The sequence below is a fragment of the Orbicella franksi genome, chromosome 2 (genome assembly GCF_964199315.1).
Source record: "Orbicella franksi chromosome 2, jaOrbFran1.1, whole genome shotgun sequence".
NCBI classification, from domain to species: Eukaryota; Metazoa; Cnidaria; class Anthozoa; order Scleractinia; family Merulinidae; genus Orbicella; species Orbicella franksi.
In genome coordinates, this window is record NC_138146.1 from 3101071 (window position 1) to 3126757 (window position 25687).

Below are 25687 nucleotides of genomic sequence, written 5' to 3' on the forward strand. Positions count from 1 at the left end.
TGTGTACAAAATAGTTTTTCAATTTGGGAGCATTAAGCTCAGTAACTCTGAAAACGCTTTTTTGTTTTTTTAGAGATACAGTGCATGTAATAAGGATGTATAAGTCAAAACTGCAACAGTTAATGTATTAATCACCCCCCCTCCCCATCTCCCAAAATAGGTCTGGGGGAGGACAAAAGAAGCAGAGAACTTTCTTTGCTAGTTAATGATGCTGAGATGGCACAACATGATGCACAACATGACTCAGCTGCTTGCATGTCATGGAGAGGTGATGAAGAATCCGATGGTGAAGCATTGTCCGTGCCATACCAAAAACGCAGAGAACAGTTATGCATAAATGGGGAGACATGAAGAGTGCCCCTACTACAGTCATCTATCAGGATGGAAGGTTTCATCCCACTCAAATATGTTGGGGGTGACTATGATAGGGATGGTCAAACTTGGTGCTGGGATTGTAGCTTTGGTGCATATTATTGCATCCAGTGCTGCAATGAGTTGCACAGACTGAAACATCAGTTTTATACACCACAAGTGCTCAAGGTGAGTGTGTTTTGTATTTTCAAGTTAACAAATTGATTTTCATGCTTTGAAAACATTAAATTTTATACGGGATACTGACTATTAAGGAGAATATTAATGGCTATCAAGAAATGTTACGTCAAAACTTGACAGGATATGGGATCTCACGACTCCCTCTTCAATGGAGCCCCGAAAACAGAAGCCCCCTCTTTTGCAACATTGTGCCTTGTAATAAAAACCACTCACACATTTTATTGTGTTTGAGCGTAGCCATTAAGTCTTTAGGGGTGACAATTTTATCCTTTTTCCATTTTCATAGTACTTGGGACACAACAAAATGCTCAAACTTTTTGAGGGTGATGACGTGGCACTTGAGCACCCTGCGGCATGGGGACTTGAACAACTAAAAAACCTCAAAACTTCAACACTCTCAGGTTGAAGTTTTCAGTATGGGAGAGGACGCCATACTCAATAAATCTTGAGGCGGTTCCCCTGGGAATGTCTTTTACCGATGCGCTGTTAAACACAATCTTAATATTTCAAGTAAAATCAAAGAACAACTTACCATTCAACTTTCTGAAATCCTAATTCCTCGCCAAGACACCACCCAAAACAAAGCACTAAGCCTTCGTCCAGCCATAACAGCCTTGTACCTGCCGAGGTATAATTTTGACACTAACCCAGACATTGTGTACACCAACCCAACAAGAGTGATGAAGAGTTTGAAGATGATGAGAGTAGAGAATTCCATTCCTGGATTTAGAAGAAATGTGAAACAGAAGGCATCTTGGACATTATACTCCTGCACAACAACACGGAGCAACATCGCGATTCTGTTGTATTTTCATGACAATTTTATAAATTTGTGAAATAATTTTATTATGTTTCATATTCATTTGATTGCATGTATTATAAGTTAGAGAAAACAGCAACATTTCTGATGAATGATACTCTACATATTCTGAGTTTTGGTGAAAGTTTTTTACCAGTTTCAAACATTTTGTACACTTCAATCAATAGCAAAACTACCTCCAGTAATATTACTGGTTTATGCAAGTATATATATGCGAGGGAAATTTTATCTCTTCCCATACACTAATTTATTAGGGACATTACTTGTCAATTCAGCCATTCCAATTATTACCGACATCAGCAAAGTGTTTAGTTACAAACACTCCCCGAACATCAAGGTCCTACATTGTATCTTATCTCAGTGTATCTCACTGGTTCCAATCATCAGAAGGATTTGTCAGCAACAATACAAGGATGTATTTTGATATCTCATTCAGATCCATCGTCACAAGTTCCCAGTTCCAAGGAAAGGTAGGACATCAAAAAATGAACCTGATCAGCATTATTTTTAAGTTATAATTTCACAGATGTTCCCAAAATGTTCTTTGGGTCTGATCCTCAAGGACAAGGCTCGAAATTAACAAAATCCTTAAGTCGCCATTTGGTGACTAAGTGGTCAAAAATAGTTGCCAAATGTAAATTCTTAGGCACAAAATCAAATAGAAGAGACACAATCCATAAACATACATGACACGCTCAATGCTCAAGGATTTAAGCATTATACATGTAGAGCGATTTCGAACAGGGACAGCCATTTTGAAGTTTTCAAGAGAGAGACCTTTAATTTAGTGTGCCTTAGAATACTCAAACATGGCGACCCAGTCGGCGATCAAAGAATCGTGGGTTTGTTTTATTATATCTATTCGAATAAATTGTGTCTTTCATCCACAAGTAATATTCTTTTTCCTTTGAGATTACTGCTGGCCCTTTTAATTTGTGTCAGTCAAGGCAAAACCTCGTCACAAATTGACGACTACTCTCGTTTTCCTAGTTGCATATGCGACTGTGTTGGTCGCAATGTCAAGCCCTCAAGGATCATTCACAATTTTCTCCATTTTGTTTTCTCACCTAATTACTGTTTTTTATGTTAAATGAATGAATGAAACACTTTATTTAAGTGTCAAAGAGTATTTAGCTGTAAAAAAAACCAAATTGGTTGTACTACTTACTGAAAACTATGGAGGCCAAGCTTCATTTGCACCTGATGTTGATTATCTTGGAGACCCTCACCATATAGGGTGCACTCCCAAGAAACGAGAACAAGAACCCTTTGCCAGGCAACCATGCACAATTTCAACAATTCGCAAAGATCCTGAGGATGTTTTTTGAGGCTTAAAACAATGTGAAAGATAAATTTTAGGTAAAAAATAATAATTTTACTAAGCTCACAGTAGGAAACAAAAAAACTTGAGGTTAACAGTCTTAATAGCCAATTAAGGTTATTTCGGGCAACCCTGTACAGTACTCTTTATTTTAATTGATTTTTGTTCATATGACTCTAATTTCTATGTTGACTACAATAAAGTTGTTGTTAAACAAACATTTGTTAGACTGTAGAAAGGAGGATTTTTTTTTCAAATGCAACTAATGTTAACTACACATACTTTGATGAATACCTTTACAAGTTTAGAATCATATTTATTGAAGTATGTGTACATAATAGTTTTTCAATTTGGGAGCATTAAGCTCAGTAACTCTGAAAAAGCTTTTTTGTTTTTTTTTAGAGTACATGTACTAAGAATGTATAAGCCAAAACTGCAACAGTTAATGTAAATCACCCCCCTCCCCATCTCCCAAAATAGGTCTGGGGGAGGACAAAAGAAGCAGACAACTTTCTTTTCTAGTTAATATTTCACTAAAGGTAGAGCATTCAATTCTCTTCATATTGATGCTTTATGGACAAAACCTTATACATCAGTGTAAAAGAGGCATTAATTTCTCCCCATTTCTCTTTTCGTCCCATTCATTTCAGTTTAATCACTTGAACTCTGCTATTTCAGTGCAATGTCCTTTGGAAGCAGCAAGAGATCAGGGAAATCAGCTTTTAAAGTGATCCATGTCTCCAATAAGAGAAGTACATCAGTTGCCAACTTCCCTTCATGTTGGTCAGCTCCAACAAGTTCCAAGGATGGGGAGGAATTTAGCGAGATGGGACAAGATGACTGAGCTGCTGGCATGTCACAGAGAGGTGATGAAGAATCCGATGGTGAAGAATTGTCCATGCCATACCAAAAACGCAGAGAACAGTTATGCATAGATGGGGAGGCATTAAGAGTGCCCCTACTTCAGTCATCTATCAGGATGGAAAGTTTCATCCCACTCAAATACGTTGGGGGTGACTATGATAGGGATGGTCAACCTTGGTGCTGGGATTGTAGCTTCGGTGCATATTATTGCATCAAGTGCTGCAATGAATTGCACAGACTGAAACAATGGTTTTATTCACCACCAGCGCTCAAGGTGAGTGTGTTTCGTATTTTCAAGTTAACAAAATTGATTTTCAAGCTTTGAAAACATTTAATTTTATGCGGGATACTGACTATTAACGAGAATATTAATGGCTATCAAGGGATATTAGGTCAAAATTTGACGGGATATGGGATGTCAAGGCTTCCTCTTCAATGGAGCCCCGAAAACAGAAGCCTCCTCTTTTGAAACATTGTGCCTCATAATGAAAACCATTCAAACATTTTATTGGGTTTGAACGTAACTATTAAATCTTTAGGGGTGAAAATTTTAACCTTTTTCCATTTTCATAGTACCTGGGACACAACAAAACGTTAAAATTTTTTGAGGGTGATGACGTGGCACTTGAGCACCCCGCGGCATGAGGACTTAAACAACTAAAAAATCTCAAAACTTCAACGCTCTCAGGTTGAAGTTTTCAATACGGCAGAGAACACCATACTCGATAAATCTTGAGGCGGCTCCCCTGGGAATGTCTTTTACCGATGCGCTGTTAAACACAATCTTAATATTTCAAGTAAAATCAAAGAACAACTTACCATTCAACTTTCTGTAATCCTACTTCCTCGCCCGTCAGCTTCGGGCAACCGCTTTGGGGAATGACCACAGGAAGCCTGTAAATATAAAATCATTACTTAAAAACCTTTGAAACACAAGAACTTCAAACCCTCGATACAGAAATGATTCCTTTTGAATTAAACGATCAGCTAAATGTGAAATAGGTGAATCGTTCAAGAAAGAACGATCAAAACCTTACCAACCGATGTCTTCACATGGAAGCGCTACTTTCCTCGTAGCCTCGAATCAAACTGTCTCGAGACTTGGCGCTTCAACGGCGATCACTTTACTTTTCTTCATTTGACGAGAAAACTTCACTCAAGACACCATTTTACCCTGCGGTTGGTCATGTACGCAGTAAGAAAGAGGAGAAAGCCCAGGAAAAAAGGCAAGGCAAGTGCGATAAATTAATTACAGCTGTCGCCAGCGATCGATTTTGCGGGGGCCCTGGGAAGGACACCACTTCGCAGTGTGTTCTGCGCAAACGCAGATTTCCTTCCGTCACACAATCAGCATTCTCAGCTATGTCACGCAAGGCAATTCCCACGTTTTCGTCCCTTGGATTAATTCCGAAGTTTCTGATTTTCCGGTCTCATTCACTAGTGTAACGCCATCAACTTTTCCTGGTTTGCAATGGTTCAAGGTTACATAATTGTCGAACGTGCATCTCTAAAATTTTGCCGCCGCCGGAGTTTGTATCAGCAGGTGAAAAAACAGGAATGAATTCGGCCGCCATCCCTATTCACCTGCTGTCTGTCGCCAGTTTTTTCCTTTCCCTTTTTTGGTTGAAGAGTGTGTTTTTTATTGATAAAAAAATTAAAATTAACTTTGAGAACTTGGGCTGAAAAGACACTTTATGATCAGTGTCTGGCTGACGTCACACCCCTTTTCGTATGACACGCAAGGTGGAGCTTATATTATGTCCGCAAAATGTAAACAGGGAAATAATGAAATATCACTGTTCTAAGACAGAGTCTACTCGAAAACGTGATCCTGACAACGCGTGTCCAAACAGTGTTTGGCTTTGCCTTGTGACGAATTGAAGACTTCTGGAGACAAGACCATGTTTTAATTGTTGTTTATTTATTGCCTTTTTCACAGTCGGTTTGTGGACAAATTTTACTCCAAGTGGACGCTTCAAACATCTTCACTCAATATAAAGTGTGGTATCGAAATGGGAAAAAACCCACGCTTAGAAAAATAACCTGAACTGATCGAAAAAGATAATGAAGATATTAACCGGTTAAACAAAAAGTTCTGGTTAAATACCTGATTAAACATTAAAAGCATTCAGCTGCTAGCTTGACAGACTTTAGTGATAAAGAATTGAAAAAATGACAACATTAAATATTCAAAAATACACTGACGACTTTAAAAATAGAATCGACAATATGCTAAACAAAAGTCTCTGGTAAACTGGCTATTTTTGGAGAAAGGTGTATTGGCTGGACAGAGAATAATTATATTGTTGTCAGGACGTCTTTTTGACGTAGTCTGCCATTATTGCATGTATAAAGTCTTGCGTCACGGAAAAAGACAGTCGAGCGCTTGGGACCCGAATTTCAAATCGGTCAATGGAATGACTTCAAGCTGGAAGCATTATCTGGGTAAGTCGTAAAATGGTTTCTTTGATGTTTTTAAGTGTTCTAGATTTAATTTCGAAGTACCTGCCAAAAAAATGATTGCATATCCTCATAACACCACCACAGTTAGGACAGAATACTTCTAGCTTGAATTTGATATTTCATTCATTCATTTTCTGTCGTTCGCTTGATGACTCGGATAGCAGAAGGTTAATATCTAGGAAGTGAAATTCATGTTATAGAGCCTTGAACGCGCCTCTGCAACTCTGAGTTCGAGCAAATGCCTAAAGTTGTAAATAGCAAATTAGAGCGACGTTTAATGAAACTATTACGTAACAAAACCGTAACAGGGAAAGGTTAGGGTAGGGGGAGGCAATTCTATCCTCCCCCATCACCCCCCCCCCCCAAAAAAAATGAAAAATTGCCGACTTGAATGAAATTTTGCAAACAAAATTGTGTCACAAAGATGAACGAAATCCGGATCGAAATTGGCCGATTTTGAAATTATATGTTTGTTTCTAGAGAAGTAAACAGAAGTGCAGTATCGATCAAAAGTTAGGACTTTTTAGCTTTATATTAAAAGTCGCAGAATTGCGTGTTCGCCAGAGCCGCCAAAAATAATCCGAACAAGTCGGAAGAATATCCTAGACAAGGCGACTCTTTTCTCAAAGACGACAAAAACCATTACTGATAACCGATGAAGCGGCAAATTTACTCAACTCCACTTTGAGGTAATACCATCGAATTAGAACTCACAATAGATTTTCTTTCAAACTTAACCTGTTGGCTGCTTATATCGAGAGAATTTATAATTTGAAATAAAAAAGGGGGGTCCCCATATTCGTTTAGGAGTAGGAGGACCTTTAATAAACCCCATAATTCCTGAAATTATCTGCGTTTATATTTGAACCATTCGCCTTAAGAGAGCAGAAAAATAGGGAGAAAGTTAAGCGAGAAATACAACAACGGATGTATTGCATCGATGTCAAGGAGCAATTTGATGTACGTTTCATGATAACGGCACTCATATTTAGTCAACAGGGATTCAATATGTTCCAAGCACGCAGTGTTCAGGGGCCACATGTTATCTTTTACGAGTGCTAGCTACGCTCTCATTTTCAGTGATAATTTTTTACTCTGCAATAAAAATTGGTCCATATTCACTGTATAGAAAGAAGGTGATCTCTGCATTCAAACTAAATGAAAAAATCGAGGCGAAAACGATAATCTGTCTCTCGCAAACCAAGCCGTTTAGAAAAAGCCACCATTTTGCATATGTTGTGTATGTGCACGCGCTCGTGAGCGCGCGCTGATGACATTCTGTTGCATTCTCGTCCATTTTGACTTCACTGAATGCAACGAACGTTCTGTTCGTTTTCATCAGAAACGAGAACATGTGCTGAAAAGTTGTGTAGAGTGGCGACGTATGGTACTACGATTACGTAAGGCGCGACGGAAGTTTGAAGAACCAGACGTGCAACTGGGTCCGTTTCCAGTTGCAACTTGTCTGCCTTTGACGTCATTAGCAGCAAAGCCCACGAAATTGAATTGTAGGCGACGGACGGCTGTTGATATTGTTACCATTGGAACACTGTAATTTAAAGCCAAAACTTCGTCACCAAAGCTCCTTCGCGCTTTACTCAACTGATAATCGCAGCCGTAAATAACGAATCACTATCACATTTATGGTCATTTATAGCGTGGGCAGAAAAACGGAGGCCATCCAAAAACCTGACGTCTATAGTCAAATGCTTTTATAACATAACTAAAGCAAAGCGCGCTCTGATTGGTTAATTTAGCGTCTACTATTTGCCCATGGGTGTACGCTGCTGACGTCTGTGCTAATGTTTACAAAGCAAATCTTTTGACAGACATTGTCTCCAAAGTAATGGCCGACGTCCTTCTGCCAGAAATGCGAAACTGTCTTCACAGTTGTCTGAAGATGAAACTTTATCGAGTTACTGGTGTGCAGTCGGTTGTTATGAATGAATTTTCGCGCGCTTGTCTTCTCTTGTCATGTAAGACCACACGAACATTTTTTTGTGATGTAGCCCAATAAAAGGACTTCTGTTGTTCCAATGTCTCAATTTTATGTTATAAAACAAATGGTAAACGCCATAGCGTACACTATTGACTTATGAATGCACGCGGGAGGTTTGCTAAGCACTCAGGAAGCTCGAGTCGCACTCGGCTATCGCCTCGTGCGACTCTTACGCTTCTTTCGTGCTTAGCAACCTCCCGCGTGCATCCATAACTCAATAGTGCACGTTATGGCTTTTACCATTTGTTAATTCGTATACTTCGCGGGCGCACCTATATCCGTCGTCGCATGCGCGAGAGACAGTTTTAGCATGCTCTTATCGCATTCTTGTCCCCAGAGCCTCCGTTTTCCTGACACGTGGTCGGCAATGTAAATACATCGTTATTACATTATTATTACTTCCGCACTTGAGCAATCGTACAGTACAATTAGCCTCAGTTGAATATAAATAAACAGAGACGAAGTTTGAACTTGTCTTTTTCTGAGACTCCATTTGGCCACGACTTACCAAATTTGAACGCAAGCCGGCGCAAGTTTTCCCCCATTTGGCCACCCAACGCAAGCTAATCGCAAGTCATTCGTAAGCATTGCATGCGCTTGCGAGCAAACTTGCGAGTCCGTTTTGTCACTTAAGTCTGTGCGCAAATTCAACTTGCGATTATTTGCGCTTCCGGCAAGGTATTCGTGCATCTTGGTGAATTCTTAGCTGTTTAAACCACAACAACGTGGAAACCTTGACTGAATTAGGAGTTTTTTGAATCCGGAAACATGCCATTGAACGCTATTTTCTTATACAACAACTTGAGCTGAGGTAAGTTTTGACACCGACAGCCACCAACAGACAAAATGAATGCATTTAGAGTCTCGCAAAATTATTGTTATCTGTAGAAATGATATCAACCGTACGCTTTGCGGATATGGCATCAAACGTCGACGTCAGCGTGGTAGCTGTATCATTAATATGCTCTCAGACAAAGATATGAGAATATGATTATTACAATGTTTAATGACGGCTATTTTTCATAGCCTTTTCTGGGTTCGACTAAGCTTCCTCTCATTTCTACCGCTTGGTGCTCCGCTTAGTCAGTAACAACTATACTCAAAATATACAGATTTCAGTATTGAGTACATACTCAGTGTACGTGACCTAACGGAGAGATCAGTGCTAAATTGGGGGGAAGAAAAAACCGTCCTGTGCAAGGTGACAGTTTCCGTTATTTATTCAGTTCAGTTCAAGGATGAATCCGAACTTGAAAACGGCAATAAAACTATCAACATCAACAGCAAAGCAAAAAGGAAAAAACTATTAAAGCTTAAGTCTCGCGGAATCTTTATTTATTTCTCCCTGGACACCTTTAGTCTCATAAATGTAATTGCAAACTTCGTTCAATGCGGACATGGAAACTCATTATATATCTAAAAACATACCTGCAAGCACTGTTTGCAAGAATGTGTACGTGAGAGATGCAAAAATAACCCTAAAACATAAACAGGAAATGACACGTATTGCAATCTCTGATTTTAAAGACTTGCTATCTATTCATGCACCCACTGTTCAAAATTAAAGTTTCACTACATACTGAGTCATCAGAAGGAGCAAATGAAGAATGCAATAAGTCAACAAAGTTCAGTATTGTTGTCAGTTGCTCTCGTAATGTTTTAAAACATCGACGTTGTTAATTTGAGAAAAGATCAATCGAATAGGTCTAGAATTTAGTTTTTATTAATTCAAACCAACTCAACACCTGCGCTACTTGGCCAGCAATATATGAAAGTGATGTTTAGTGTCTGTTCTGAATTGAACTAAACAACAATTATCAAAGGTACAAACGAAGCCATCATCAGTTTCTATTATTATTGAAAACAGCGGTTCTGTCAAGTCAATTTTCTTACTTTAAAACTAAGAAATGATCGAGAAGCATAAATATTGCCGCTCGAAAACTCTCGTTAATGTAATTCACTTATTATTATTATTATTATTATACTTTTTTAATATAAATTTGGTGCTAAGTCAACGGAAAAAGAAATGTTTTACAAATTCACCTTGCACTGGGAAGTTAACTAGTCGTACGTAAGAAGTTGAATGGGTTCCTTTTACCTGTAGTTCACAATTGCAAATGGCTTACTTTGTGTTTGCAGTCTGTTGGAAATGTTCTGGACATATGAAATACAAAAGTACCTGGTAGTTACCATAAATTACCCATGCGTCAGTGGCACAAAGCCAATTGATTGATATATGGTCGTTTGTTAGTAGGTGAAGACTGGTTAAAACTCTGCACAGTAAGTGACGTGGAGCAAATTGTAAATATTATTGACAGTTTTCGATCGAAGTAAAAATTGTTCCCACTGCCCTACAACATTTAAAAAGCTTTTTCGACCGTGCAAAGGAAACGCCACCTTCTTTTGTAAACACTTGTTAATGAATTTCGGCTTGTCCATAAAGGAGACAAAACCCACCATTTATCGCATCTAAACGTTGATTGGAGCTCTCGAATCCGGGTGACTTTGTTATTCAAATTTCTACTAAACATTGTCGCTTTTCGTCCAAGTAATGAATTAATAACGCTAAAATCGAACTCGAAACGTGCTTAATTGTTGCTATTGCTTCGTATTTCGATCTACTTTTAAGTCAAGCAAGTGGCCCTTCTTTTGCTTTTTACTTTGTGAGGGTACTTCGGAGTCAATTTTGTTAATAGCTCCTGTGACTATCTGAGTACTGTAAGCCGATCGTTTGGGTCTCTGGCAGACTGACAACAACTTGCGATGGATACACAGTTGAAGGTGTGATTTCCAGTTTCCTCGCCGCTGAACATGGCTGAAGAACTGCAAAGAGCCGACTCCAACCTAAAACCAAGCGAATTGAAGGCTGCGTTTAAGCGAAGTCGAGACATTGATGCGCTATTGGACGAGGAAAGAGAGCTGAAAGAAAAAGAAGTCCAGCTGTTGATTTTAGGTAAGCATGCCTCAAGTCTCGTAAATTCCTCAGTTGCCCCTTTGGCCCACTACTGGGCGGGATAAATATTTTATCTTCTTATTTTCAGCGCTGTTTAACTACAACCCTTGTTCGCGTTTTGCGATATCAGCAAATGAAAACACCACCATTATAAAAACAACAGACCATGGCTGAAATCACAAGGGCAGCTTGTCTATCCACAACGTTTTTAATATTCCCTTTATGCGCCCTTGAGTAAACAACAACCCAAAAATTTCATAGCAAACAAACCGCTCTCAAAAATCAAATTCCACGCTATGATCAGATGTTTTATAAATGACTGTTTCGAAGAGTTGGTTATTCGTGACAAGTCGCTGATTACATATTGAGGCATTGTACGGTTTTCAATTCATCGAAGAACCATTCTAATCAATAAAAAGATTTATGCTAAGTATAATCCTTTCAAAAGCATTATTGAAATTGAAATGAAACGGAAAAAAGCGCTTTTACTCGATAAACAAATAGTATTTCAAGGCAAATTAAATTGAGGATCGTATACTGAAAAATCAAAACCTCACTTAATATCATACATCCAAGTTTTAAATGACCTTTTTTTACTGACGTTGTCAAAAAAAATTGGACTAAATTTTACAATTTAATCATTCACAATGAATTAAATCTATTTTTCCATTTAAGTAAAAAATCAGAAATAGTTTAAATGGAAATTTTCACCGATGCGACATCTGGGATTTTAAATTAATGATCGCCTCAAAACCACAGAGAGATTTGAAAAACACGGAATAGACCATGCATAAGCGGCATCCGGCGAAACATTAAAATTCATTTATTATATTACCTGATAAAAACGTTTACATTTTTGCTCTATTTAATCTTAAACCTTTTTTATATGTGGGATAGTTTTTCTGTTTTTCTATCTCAGGAACTTTTCCTATGTATTCCTCCACCCCTCCCCACCGCCTTAGCCGATTATGCCCTCCCTCTAGCTCGGTACGGCTCTTTTGATCAGGAAATTCAACTGTACACAACTTTTACGTAAAGAAATAATTGTTGTTGAAGTTAAAATTGATTTAAAGATCAGCTGCTCGATTGCGATGTTGTAGGCTTGAAGAATAACGTAACAAGACAAACTTATGCTATATTTTTTCCCTGCAAAGTGAAAGAGCTAGTCAGTGAAATAGTTTCTTTTTAACGCATTATTTTGGGCAAGTGAAGGAAACTAATCTAATTGACATTAATATTTTTCTACGAAGAGTGTTTAGTGAGATAGCTAATACTAAAGTCGTTAAAGTGCATTTTCTGTGAAAGCCAATTTCAGCATGTAATTAAAGCGAAAATGAGTTATCTATCATACAATGTTAGTAAGACTTTGTTCTGTTTGGAGAATATAAAAATTGTTGCTTTCTGTTCTGCAACACTGTCACACGGTCTTGTTTCATGATCAGTCAATAGAACTACATGTAATTCAAAGCGGGTGAAAGGTAACCAACCCTTAGCATTTCACAGAAGGACACTCAAACTGACAGCGTTAACCAGGCAGGTCAAGCGCGGGAAAAAAAGTACGCACGACTTGTTTTGTTTTTGCATGTTTTGCACGGATTGGCTAGCGCACTTTTGCACATGTTCTTACAGCCAATCACAAAACTCTTCAATATATATTAATGGTGTTTTGACTTTTAAGAAGGGCCCACACTATGCCGGAGAAATTTGAAAACGCAGCTTAGGCCTACCGTCCACACTAATCTGTCACGAAAACGGAGCTTTTCGAAGACGCTTTCCAAAACGGAGGAATTTGAAAACAAAGCTTTTGAAAAACCATGACGCCACGATATTCATGTGTTTTCCCTGCCAAAGTTTTCCTCTACCACAAATCCAAAATGATCGATGATTGTTACGTTTTCAAATTCCTCCGGCGTAGTGTGGACGGAAAACATTTGATGCGTTTTCAGAGTTAAACATCCGTTTACAAATTCCTGTCGGCGTAGTGTGAACGGTACCTTGGATAATCGTGCCGGACGTCCACGTAACTTGAGATAAAACTAAAATCTTTGCGTACAACCAAAATCAGACAAGATAACGTGAAATGTGACCTCTAAGGATTCACATAATCAAGCACGTGCTCTTTTTCCCTTAATACCCGGGGGGTACTCCTTTATATGGGCTATATGGGTATGTGCAGCCCCAAAGGTTATGGTTTTTCAGCCGTTTTGGTCATAAATGGGGTATCGATTTTGGCCATTTTGGTCTTACACAGGGCATGGTTTTGCACTATAGTCTTGAATTGGGTATGTTTCTTGGAAGAAGCTACTTATTCATCATTGTCAATAAGACCGTCAGCAAAAGCCCTTCATAACTGACGTTTAGGGCAACTGTTCCAGCTACAAAGGTCACAAATAGGGTATCGAATTTTTGGCCAGGTCATAAATAGGGTAGCAAAACTCGTAGATTTTGGTCATAAATAGGGTAAGGGTTTTGGGAAGTGGGCCGCACACCCCCCACCCAACTTTTCTGGGAGTACCCCCCGAGCCTTAATATAAATTCCTGCATTTTAGATTGTAAAAACGGCTTTTTTCAAAGCTGTTTCGTCGCTCATAACCGTGTTATTTTTGTTGTTTTGTCCCTTAGGATCTGGCTGCTCTGGAAAGACAACGTTTCTCAAACAATTGCGAATTGTGTATGGTGACGGCTTCAAGGAAAAAGAGAGAAGAGAATTCAAACCAATAATCTACAGTAATGTCAGAAGGGCAATGATTCGTATTCTCGAAGCAATGGATGAGATAGGACTCACCTTTGAAAACGAAGAACTTAAAACAGGGGTATGTAAAATTCCTAAGATTGCATAGAGAAACCTCTCCTGTCACCTGACGTTCCCTCTCTTCTTGGTTTTGAAAATCCATTTTCTTTTGTATTACAGAATAAATGTTAATTATGGCGTATAGAAAAATTCCCTTTCAAATACCTATAGGTCATATTTACCATGGCCAAAACTCGTAAGAAATTACCGCTAAGCTAGGCTGATCCCTCCACATTTTCTCTTAACCCGTTATTCTAACTACTCTGGTCACTTCGACAGCAAAAAAAAATATTCGTATACTTCATAGTGACCTCGTTCTCATGTTCACTTGATCGATCAAGTCAGTGAACGCAATTTATCGCAAGTCGATGCAAGCGTGCGCTACTAAGACCTACTAGAAACCTACGTCTTTAGGCTAATCCGTTTAGCCTGTGAAGATTTATCTTAAGACTTATTTTGAAACTACAATGATGAAGACAATATGCTTTTGCTTATTCACCCAGGAACTCAGCAAGGAATTATTACAACACGCTGACTCCGAGGAGAGTGAAAACAACAACTTTTCGCTCAAAGACAGAATTCCACTGTTAAAAACGTTTTGGAATGATGCTTCAGTGCAGACCTGCTTCGATCAAAGAAATCTGTTTTACATCGACGATTCTGCTAAATAGTAAGGAAAATCATTACAGTTAATTGTTATCATATTGTCAGAAAATCTGATTTAGAGCAGTTGTTTTCAGTTGAGTGGCGTAATACCAAAACCAAAGTAATCACTCTAGCCAATCACAAAGGCCATAAACATTACAGTGAGCCAATCAAAACTCGAAGTGTACACAGTTACATGTAGCCGACGCAAAGCGTGGTAAAACGTGTGAGAACGAGTTACGATCGATTTTGGTTTTACTTCCTGATTGGATGAAAAATTGGCGCGAGTTTTTTCAGCCAATCGGGTAGCGTAGTAGTGCAAAATCAGTTACTTTTGGACACTCAAATGAAAACCGCTCCATTTCTGACATTAAATCGCCTAACTGTACCAGTCGCCGATTTTTTATTCTTTTTGTTGTTATTCAGCTTTTTCGAGAATCTTGAGCGATTATCCCAGCTCCATTACATCCCGACACACGAGGATATTCTTCACGCGAGGCAGCAGACGCAGGGAGTCCAAGAGAGAAAAATATCTGTAAATAGCTACAATTACAGGTAGGTCGATCGAGAAAATCGATATGAACAGAAAAACTACAGTAAATTCGAGTAAAGATATTGTTTCCCGACTCTGTAGTAGACATAATAACAAACAAGATACCGAAGCAGAGTCGATGTTTTAGCGATCACAAGCATTCGACGATGTCACAGCGTCTTTCTCAAGTGAATGTGGCGGGAATCTATTTGTCACGTGAGCTTGGGTGAACCAAGTCACGTGCCAAAACATCCCTGCTTTGGGTCAGAAGTTCAAATCCACCCTTTCAATTGAGCGTCGAGGACTGGCATAGAATTCCCAAGGCCTCCCGAATTCTCCTCTTCTGAAGTTGTTTTCGTCTCTAGCTATGACAGCCGCCTTACTCTCTTCCAACTTGTGGCCGGTGTCCCTAAGGTCTTCTCTAGGAATGTAGGGATAGGCTTATAATAAAGCTTGTCAATGCCTGTTTTTCTTATTTATAGAGTAATAGACGTCGGAGGACAGAAGAATCAACGTAAGAAGTGGATTCATTTCTTTGAAGGTGTAACAGCTGTCGTATTTTTCGCTTCGTTGAGCAGTTATGATGAGTTCGTAGAAGAGGACGAGAACTCGGTAAGTCCTCGTTCTGTTAACTTGTGCCTCCGATTATTCCCGATGGCTCCCGAAGACGAGAAAATTGCGATGCCCCTAGAGGGTAGAAGCGATTGACAACCCAAATAATGGCTACGGAGACTGGTGGACACTGACATGTTACAAGATTTAATAATGCAGATTGCCTCGTCTCCGAAATAGTTTCCGAGAAGGAGCATGGCAACGACGTCTCTATTTCTGGGCAGTATGCAAGAACAACATTTTAAATCATATTACAATGTATTCTCTACCCCTAGGCTCTCTGAGTGTCACTTCGTTAAATATAGGAATGAAAAGACGAAAGAGAAGACCGTACTAGTTGGGTTCACTAGTTTGCAGGTCCCGGAATCAGTGCCTTTCGAAAACGCTCTTCAAGCCGGAGGAATTTGTGAACGTCGGTTTTTCGTTTTCGTGTGGACGGAAAACATTTTGAAAACGGAGCTTTTCGAAAACGATGTACTCACGATTATCATCTGATTTCCCTGACCGAGTTTTCCTCAAACACAAATCTAAAATGACCGGTGATTGTTGCGTTTTTAAATTCCTCCGGCGTAGTGTGGACGGAAAACATTTGATACGTTTGAAGAGCAAAACCTCCGTTTTCAAATTCCTCCAACGTAATGTGAACGGGGCCTAACTTTTATACATATGTTAGTTTTATCTGTATGTATTTTCCTCGATTTTATCTTCCTGTTGTTTTCAGAACGCCATGTTGGATAGCTTGGAACTATTTGAAGAGATCAGTCATAATGCTTTCCTTGAAAACACTGAGTTTATACTGTTCCTCAACAAGCACGACCTTTTCGTGGAGAAATTAAAGACGTCGAATCTCTCGGCGTGTTTTCCGGATTATGATGGTAAGCGATTTGTGTTAGTTGTGGGTACGTGCGTGGGTGTGTCACTTGCGCGCGCGTGTGCGTGCGTGCCTGCGTGCGTGTGGAGTTGTTCGGTAGGAGGATACTGTTCTGTTTAACGGTCCAAAACAACAACAGTAAAAATAAGAATACTTTAAAAATTTGTCAAATTATGCGAGTCGTATATTAAGCTGAAGGTCAAAATCAACGTGATGGAATATCGTGTGATGTTCAACAACCTTCTGGAAACTGTAGAAACTGCTGAGCTTTTCTTTTGAGTGGGAACCTTACAAGCGGGAAGATAAAATGACTAGTCTGTGTGGTCTAACACTCCACTTTTTACCACTGAAGAGAAGTCCTCTTGCAGTGGTGGGCTTCGCGTGAACCTGAGGGTTCTAACACACCAAGGGGCATGCCCAGGACATGTCGCCGCGACAAGTGTCAGGGACAATTCACAGAATATAATGTGGTGGGACATGTTTCAGCGACAGTTGACGGTCCTCTGAGAAGTACTGTAGGACCTTCGAGGGGACTTGTCGCGTGTACATGTGTGAATTTGTACCCGCAATTTGTCCCTGCGGCATGTGCTTTCGTGTGTCAGCACCACAAGAGGGCAAACTTCTTCCTCGTAGGCTAATATTACCATAATCTTCGAGCATAACACGTTGTGTATTTCGTTTCAGGTGGCCCAGACCCCGAAAGAGGTCTAAATTATATCCGGGAGTTATTCCTTTCAAAGAAACCCGCTGACAAGCATGTGTATTTGCACGTGACGTGCGCAACAGACACTGACGTCATGAAAACAGTACTTAAGGATGTTTTCGAGATTTTAGTCGATATAAACCTTAAGAAACTCTCCACGCTTTAGCCAATGTTATAAATAGTATTTTAATGAAGTGTCGCTTTCTCAACTATATTTGCTCTCTCGGCAGTGAAACGAAAACAGAATTGTATTACGAAAAAGTGGAAAAGTAGTTTATCTTCGTTTACATGTAACGACAATCAGAATCAGATTTGCTTGAAAACAATGATTAAAAAAAAAGGTTTTATAAAAATGGTCTTGCACGTAAATTGTATGGTGTGAAAAATCGAGTTTTGGAATTTCCACGTCTTATCTTATTAATAAGCTCTCCGCTAATGTCAAGAACTGTATATATATCTAAAGAGAAATAAATTGTTTTGTAGAATTTGTACGCGTCCATGAAACAAATAACAAATATGGAAAGACTTGACTCCGGCATATGGTTTCAACTACACAGTTTCGTTGCTAAGACTTCCAGCAGTGAGACGAATCAGTCATTAAATCTGAATCAAGATTCTCTTACCATGCACGCCTTTGCCTTCTTTCCCCCCTCCCCCGCGATTTCTACACCCCCTGGGAGATTTTAGTCCATCGTTGGGTTACCCCACCGCTCAGTATTAACCCCATTACAAGATTTATACACCTGCCTGGAGGATGCACTGAGAGTAGTGAAAGGTATTCGATAAAGTTTTGTACTGGGAGTTCAACTCCATACCCTTTCCTAAACACAGAGAGCACAGTGCTCGATGGGTAGGCGGCGAAACGCGCAAAGTTTCCCTGTGCAACAGGCTCACCTACCAAGGAGGGACGCCTGAAAACGAGGCAGCGTTATTGGTCCCCTAGATAATTTAATCAATGCTCCGTTTTTGGAATCCTTTCTAGTACTTGGTTGCTTCCGGATTTACTTCCCCTCGGTTCAAAGACTGTAACCCTTCAAAAGTGCCGAAATTTTGAAGTCTCTCGTGCACTATATGGAGTACACGCCATCAGCTGTAAGGAATTTCCGGTTTGTTATATGCAGTCTTAAGCTATGGCCAAATGGTTCGCGTGCTGCACTCCACGTCCAGTGGCCTCCCTCCACACGGTTGCACGAGTTCCTTTCTATTATGTGTGCTGCCCTGTTTTGTAGACGTTGCAAGCTGTTACTGCATCCGATTGACAGCCCACTCCATACCGTATCAGCGTTATCAAACATCGGCCGTATTAAACAGTTATACACGCGTTTAGCAGCTTTTAGGATGAGGAAAGGTCGTATGCGGGACAGCAGGCCGAGACGCTTGCTCACTTTGTGACAACTCAGTTCTACATGCTCGTTCCATGAGAGATTCTCATCTAGTGTAACCCCTAAGTAACAAAAGCCTGATACTCTTTCAATTTCTTTCCCAATTTCTAAATTCTGAATTTTTTGTCATGTAGTCTTAATTTTACGCAGGGCCCCTTTCGATACCAGTCTATAGCTGATGGGGCCACCCCCCCAACCCTGCCTAAATAAAGGTGACTTGACTTGAGTTGTTGGGCAACCTGGCACAACACAAAGTTCAGGAGTATCCCGTGTGTACACACTTTACTTGTACATGTTAAAGGGTGTAGCCTGGGCTGAAGGCGCAAACGGGGAAGAGGTAGGTGAGGCGATCAACACAAGGAAGAAGGGAAGAAAGATATCTCCTCCACCCCCACCCCCTTCTATCCCTGCCCTCCCTCCTCCTCTGACTCATTCTACACGTTCTATGCAGGCTAAAGGGTGGAGTAAGCTATAAACTTTCTAGTGGATATTGTAGTTGATTTTGCTTGTACTTATCCCCTATCCATTGCATCCTAGACGTAAAGGAGAAACACGTTACAGTCAAACGGCCATTATTATGGCAAATTTTTATTATTTAGTTGTTCCTAGTTTGCTTTCTTAGTGTACATTTCGTTTCAATGGTTTCTCCTCCTAACAATGAGAGAACACCAATGTCAGATATGATGGAATTGTTCGTGTTCTCAACCGTAATATAACTTATCTTCGTCCATATTATTGCCAATCAATCAAGCATGCAAGTGTCCTGTTCTCATCTGGGACGACCACGCCCACGTCCCATTGCTCCTGGGGGAGGCCCATCTCCACCCGACTTGGGATTTTTCACGGTTTCATCTACAGATAGGATAAGGCAAGCTGCCTCAGTGGCAGCCGTAATCGCATTGATTTTCACAATGGCTGGTTCCCAGACACAGGCTTCAAAATTATCAGCAATATCTTCATTGTTGATGTCAACACCATACCACATGCCACCTGGATAAAAAACAACATCAATGATGTTTACGCACAAAAATGCAGTGGTTAGTCCTGGGTGAAGGTGGGCAGCATAAATCCCAACAACTATCTGAAATATTTTAAAGTTCTGATTATTAATTTTAGTAACAAGAGTTCATGCCATCTGTCTGTAATAATGATAAAAATTCTAGCATCATTCTAGCAGTACAAATGGCACTCAAGACAAAATGCACGTTCTCACACAGCTGGCAAGCAAAACATGTAAGCCCTGCAAAACTCTGTATGAGACCTGACAGAGCATGGTCGCCCTGAGAGAACACTGGCCAGAATTGACTGGGGTTAAACTTCGCCTAAATTTCATTTAGCCACATTAAACAAATTGGAATCCTGCTACATAATTGCCCAATTGTGGTAATCGATCATATGATTTTCAGACTGAATTGGGCTCCACCCAGTTATGTACCACCATTGCTATTAAAAATTAGTAGGTTTCATGGTTCCTGAGCCACAGCTGTTGGAAAGTCTGTCTTCGTAGATTACTACTTCTAAAGGCAGTCATGCAATAAACTTATAAACACACTGTACAAGTGCATTGTTCATGTCACAAACTGTTTTGCAAGATGGCCCAAAGAATGGTTGACAAGAAAACAAGGACTAAAAAAAAGGTTTTCTTTAAACTTCAAAGAACTTAACTGTTACTGAAGGGTTCTTGAATTTGAAGTTGACACAGATTTCTTACCTTGGAAGTGTCTCTGTCTCAGCTTATTCAAGATGTTGGTAGCATCAAATCCTGCATTGTCACAGAGTTGTCTTGGAATAATCTCTAAAGCTCTAGCCATTGACCCAATAAGAAGCTGCTCCTTTCCAGCGATTGAGCGTGAATAATCTCTCAGGTATTTACTCAACTCCATTTCTATAGCTCCACCTCCTGCCACTACAGCATCGTTCTTAATTGCTCGCCGCACGATCATGATGGCATCGTGGAGAGATCTCTCTGTTTCTTCAATGAACTGTTCAGCTCCACCTCGCATTATGAGGGTGCAAGTCTTGGCCTCAGGGCAACCAGTGAATATATTGTACCTAAAGTAACATTGCAAAGATTTTAATCACTTTTCTCTAAAGAAGGTACATGTACAAAAGATACCTGGGAAGTTGCTTTGTTTATGTTTTCGATAAACATAAATCAAAGATGTAATGTTTAAACAAGTCAAACATTTTCCAGGATAACCTCAGTATTGTATTAATCCTATTTCAAAGTAAAATCAAAATCAGCTTTTACAGACATTAAGAAAAATTATTGAGAATTTGTGTAGGTCAGGATACAGGCCATAAAATATAAGGGTTTGTATTAACTTACAGGCCATTTATTTCACCACTTTTCAGGTAAAAACTCAAATTTTATTAGTCTGCGTAGTGTAAGGTAATTGAAATAGGCTGCATAAACCTGAGAGATACATAAAACCTATCTAGAACAGACCAGGCCTTCTTGTGCTACACAGGAATATATGAAAGTCATGTACCTTTCTCCACCAATCTGCTCCTCTTCAAACAATTCACATCTCCCAAGAACATCATCAGTCATACTGTTAACTGATGTTTGAATGGCACCACCACACGCCTTCATGGTCCTCTTCAAATCTTCTTCCACCACACGGCCAGCACAGAACATATCCCTGAAAGACCAGCCAGCCCTCACTGTAAGATGGCCTTGTACACTGAACTGACAAGTAGCTTTCGAATTGTTGCACTAAATCTTGAAAAGCGTAACCATCGAAATGAAAGCTACATTGTACCGAGCAATACTTCAGTAAAACACTACCATTTGTGGTACAAAGCCAATAAAAATTTAAGTGTGTGGATGAAAGCCCAGTGATACATGCATGTGGCTACTAAAATGAAAGCTACATGTATATTTGTATTGAGCAGTACTTATATGTGCTACTGATTGTTATGCTGTACATTGGGGGGGGGGGGGGGAGATAACCATCCATTGTTACCCCCACACTCTAGAAGATGTCATGTTATGAGCATGGGGTGAGGCTGCACTGTCACCAGATTGTTTTTCCGTTCCCTCTTTGAGTTAGTGAATTTTCTGAATCTGCCTCTGTACAAGGTGGTTCTAATGTTTCAGTCTCTGGATGAAGCTATCCACATATTAAAAAGCTACTGAGCAGTGCTTTCAAGAAGAACTTCTTATTATACTCTACAAGGTGCTTCTAACATTTCTATCTGCAGATGAAATTCTGATGAACACTCAAATGAATGCTGCTAGGGTGGTTCTAGCTTTTAGTTCTGTGAAGGAATTCTTGAGACCATTTAAATGAGAGATAATGCAAGGTGCAATGATATTGGTCTAGAAAAAACAGATTGAAACAAAAAGTTGTTAATCTTACCTGTCAGCAAAGTACTGTGTGGCAACATCTCCAATGGGCAGCTTTGAGAGGACAACCTTAGCACCACTTTGTACAATCTTGTCTAGTTTGTCATAGAGGATATCCCACTCAGCATCAACAATCTGCTGATATTCCTACTTGAACAAAAACAAGCCAAGATATAAATCAGGATTATGCTAAACATTGCTACTAAAACACATCTGATCACAGGCATTTGTAAAATTTCCTTCCTGGAGGTCTCTCTTCATGTTACAGGATTGCACATTTTACTTTTCGGGATGGACCCATATAGACACACCACAAATATAAAACCAGTTGTCATCATACTAGCAACTTAGCATTCAAGCTACTTGCTGGGGTTGGATTGTTCAAAGCCCAATTAAGCTAACCAAGGATTACCAAGAAGTTTGATTTCAGTTTTGTAACTTTTCAGTGAGGTTTTCTGTTTACATTATTTGTCTTTCAGTTTTGAGTTTGAACAATCTCAAACTTCACAAAACATAGGCAGTGAAAATCATTTTTATACAAGAAAAATTAATACTTCAGTTATTTAATCTTGGGTTAGTGTTAACAGGCTTTTGAACAACACGGCCCTGATTCTTTAGGAAACCCCCCCTGCCAGCAAATTCAGCCACCTGCTCCAACAATTAGTCCGCTTACTTTTAAACTTTTCATAACCCTGCTAACCCCCTAAAATTCACTATCATTACATTGTCATGCTAATTAAAGAAACTTGTTAGAAACAGCTTTCCAGATTTCGCCGTTTCAAACAAAGTCATACCTAGCAAAAAACGTCACAAGTTCCCCCAATATCTAGTATAAGTTGGCAGCACCAGTTACCTCAACATTGTCTAGCCTAATCTCCGCATTCTCCTTTTCCGCTTTCAGCTCCAGCTCCGCATTTAACAGTGCAATCTTGGGGTTCTTGTATTTTTTTGGCTGCATTTCAAATCCAGCATAAGAGAAAGTCTTCTTGAAGGCTACACCAGCAATGAGCCGTGAATCCTGCAAAGCACCACCTTTCACTTTCTTCATGCCGATCATACTGAGTGGAAGAAGGTCATCAAGAAGCGTCACAGCATCCACAACCATTTTGGCAAAGAAGTCTTTGTGGGCAGCTACCAGTTTTGAACTCAATGCAGTGGCTGCACATCTCTCTAACAATACTCTCATTTCTCTGCAAGGATAACACAAGGATTACCAAATTAGAAGTTGCAATCGGGGCTGTCATTAAGTTTTGAGCCACCTGTAGCCTTGACCTACACACCCGTAACAAACTTGTTACCTTTTGAGTAATTGTATCATCTAGAGGCAAGTTACACCCATAATGTTAAAGAGCCCATCAAACATACTCAGCCGTAGCAGGTGTTATGGGTTACAGCCCTGGTAATACCCCATGATATCATAATGTACAGGGTTCTCATTAAGTGCCTTCAGCACTCAATGTATATTGGTGTCAACAGTCTACTTCATGAAGCAAGCCATCTACTCCCTAAATTATTGAGAACCTTCATGTATTTCAGAGACAACAAGGTTTTTCAGGTTACCAGTTCTCTACTATCATTCCATTCAAGGGATAGGTACTTTCCGAGAGTCACTACTTTTACGTGAGCACTTAAAATGCACGGGCTGCACATTTTTTAACTTATAATAATAATAATAATAAATAAATATTTATATAGCGCCTATCCATGCCTGCTCTAGGCGCTGTACAACAAAGTTGAAAACAAAGTCACATGTGGAAAAGAAACTTTCTCAAATGCTTTAGTGTCAGTTCTCTTTTCAGCTTTATGAGCCACCTGGGTAAAGTTTCAGGCTTACCTTCCAAATGGGCGTTTTTGAAACATGAAATGGTGAAATGGCACTGCAGTTAGCCTCAAACATGCTCAGGTTAGCCCAAAGATCACTGACTCCACAGTGGTTAGCTCTTAATAATTGTAAGGGTTCACCCTATAGACACCCGTATCCCACATTGACTCTTACCTGTAGTGTCATTTTGCTATTTCGTGTTCTAAACATGTCCTGTTTACACTATTAATTAAACCAATTCTTACTTTGGATCATCTTTCTTGATATGAACAGCAATCTCCTTAATTCTTTTGATAGCCTGTTTAAAAAAAAAAACAAGAAACAAAAAACAAAAATGACACAGAAATTCACACCTCAATGCTCTATCTTACTATAATTCTAAACTAAAAGTCAAAGCCAAAATACCTAGTATGAAAGCAAGCAAAATCAAATTTGTTAAATTTTGAAAACTGAATTTTAAAGTTAGTACTAAACTTAAACCTGCCCTCCCCTCTCTAGTGTTATCTCATTACAAAAGCACTTCTTCTGATGTCCACTTTTCCAGAGTAAAATTCACTCACCAAATTTGCTGCCTTCCTAAAGCTTTTTACTGCAACTTGCGCATGGACACCTTCCTCTATAAAAGGCTTCACTTGCTTGAGGAACTCGCTGGCAAGCAGAGTGACTGTTGTTGTTCCATCACCAACCTGCATGAATATTGTACAAGAAATGTTCAACTGCTTACCTAGTTCAACTTTACTCTGTGATATAAATCCTTCTCTATCGCTAGAGATACAAGTTGTTCAACCCCACCATAATAACCTATTGCCAACTTTCATTTGCTAATTATTTGGAAATTTCCACAATTTTTTTTCTTAGATTCCTAGATGTCACTTAGTGATCTTTGGCAACAAAAAAGATGGTAAACTGGTACATTTGCCCATAATTCTTAGCCTATGAAAACTTAAACAACACTCATTAAAACAAACAGAAAAGTTCTAACATCTTCACACCTTGAATACACTATGTTGCTAACACGGGGACAACTATTGCAAAAATACTTTACAGGCTGTGTAAGGTTTGCATGTCTGCTGAAATGTCCAGCTGCCATCTTTTTTTCTCACAAGGATTACGTATATAAGGAACTAATTACCAATGGATTTCCTCCAAAGGGGTGGGGTGGGTACAGCAGAATTTACTGTACTAGTGCCCTTGCAAAGCGATTGCTAGGGAACGCTTAACATTAGGAAAACGTTCAGCTTTACATAGCAGTTAATATTTCAAGCAGGGCAAAAATTATGCTACATATGAATGTAAACTAAGCCTATCTTCCACATAAAAAAGTTTATACTGAAGTTTTAGGGAGTTTACAAACCTCGGCATCCTGTGACTTCGAAATATCAACCAGAGTTTTTGCAGCGGGATGAACAACATCTAAAAGGCTGATAATTGTAGCTCCATCGTTGGATATTGTAGCTTTTCCTAAATAGACAGCCAGGTACAAGACAACGCAAAAGTCAGTTCAAGAATTTTTGTACACGAGGTTTCTCGTACTGTACACAAACTTACCTTGATTATTTACAATCAGTTTATCCATTCCTCTTGGCCCTAGAGTTGTTCGTACTGCATCAGCAATAAACTGACAAGCGTTTATGTTGCTGATGAGTTGTGGAACACCCTGCGAGGAGTCCGTACCCTCCTTCAACAAAATTATACCCGGTTGCTGTCAAAAACAAAGTGTCAAACATGTGAGTGGAAACATTTCAATTCTACGAGACGAAGCCCCGGAGAACCATCACAAAATGAAAAATATGTCTTAGCTCTGCACATTTTTAAACTAAAATCCTAATATTCGGCTAAATTGTAAAAGATGGAAAAAGATTTCAAAGCCTAACTCACCATCATATTTTTCTGTCGGGCAATGGCCTTCCTTGCCCTTGCGCAGACGTAAAAACTTTTTGTTACCCTTTACGCATAGTCAGTTAGAAAACCCGCTGCTCAAAACAGCTCATTTATACATCTTGGT

The 25687-nt window shown here is 39.5% G+C and overlaps 3 protein-coding genes across 3 annotated transcripts in view; 1 reads left to right on the forward strand and 2 right to left on the reverse strand.

Annotated features, from left to right (window-relative positions):
* The window catches only part of LOC145476777 (glycerol-3-phosphate acyltransferase 4-like), an 84185-nt gene extending 78900 nt beyond the window's left edge, over window positions 1-5285 (reverse strand). The window contains exons 1-3 of the mRNA XM_081455435.1: window positions 4595-5285; window positions 4377-4451; window positions 1085-1172 (exon numbers count right to left, since the gene is read on the reverse strand). The gene's annotated coding sequence lies outside the window, so the exon portion shown is untranslated. The remainder of the gene's footprint in view (window positions 1-1084; window positions 1173-4376; window positions 4452-4594) is intronic.
* Window positions 5286-5888: 603 nt separating this feature from the next.
* LOC145476882 (guanine nucleotide-binding protein G(o) subunit alpha-like) lies at window positions 5889-17611 on the forward strand. The gene is made up of 8 exons (XM_081455457.1): window positions 5889-6002; window positions 10766-10972; window positions 13595-13785; window positions 14267-14433; window positions 14835-14963; window positions 15423-15552; window positions 16274-16427; window positions 17108-17611. Exons 2-8 carry the CDS (start codon window positions 10831-10833, stop codon window positions 17290-17292), a joined length of 1098 nt encoding a protein of 365 aa, XP_081311583.1. The 5' UTR covers window positions 5889-6002; window positions 10766-10830; the 3' UTR covers window positions 17293-17611.
* An 82-nt stretch (window positions 17612-17693) lies between these two features.
* On the reverse strand, window positions 17694-25655 carry LOC145476701 (T-complex protein 1 subunit eta-like). Its single transcript, XM_081455420.1, has 10 exons — window positions 25561-25655; window positions 25231-25384; window positions 25037-25143; window positions 24243-24368; window positions 23928-23980; window positions 22714-23050; window positions 21874-22007; window positions 21001-21153; window positions 20220-20560; window positions 17694-19498 (listed from the first exon to the last, which is right to left on the reverse strand). The coding sequence occupies exons 1-10, from the start codon at window positions 25564-25566 to the stop codon at window positions 19278-19280; spliced, it is 1632 nt and encodes a 543-aa protein (XP_081311546.1). The 5' UTR covers window positions 25567-25655; the 3' UTR covers window positions 17694-19277.
* Window positions 25656-25687: the final 32 nt, after the last annotated feature.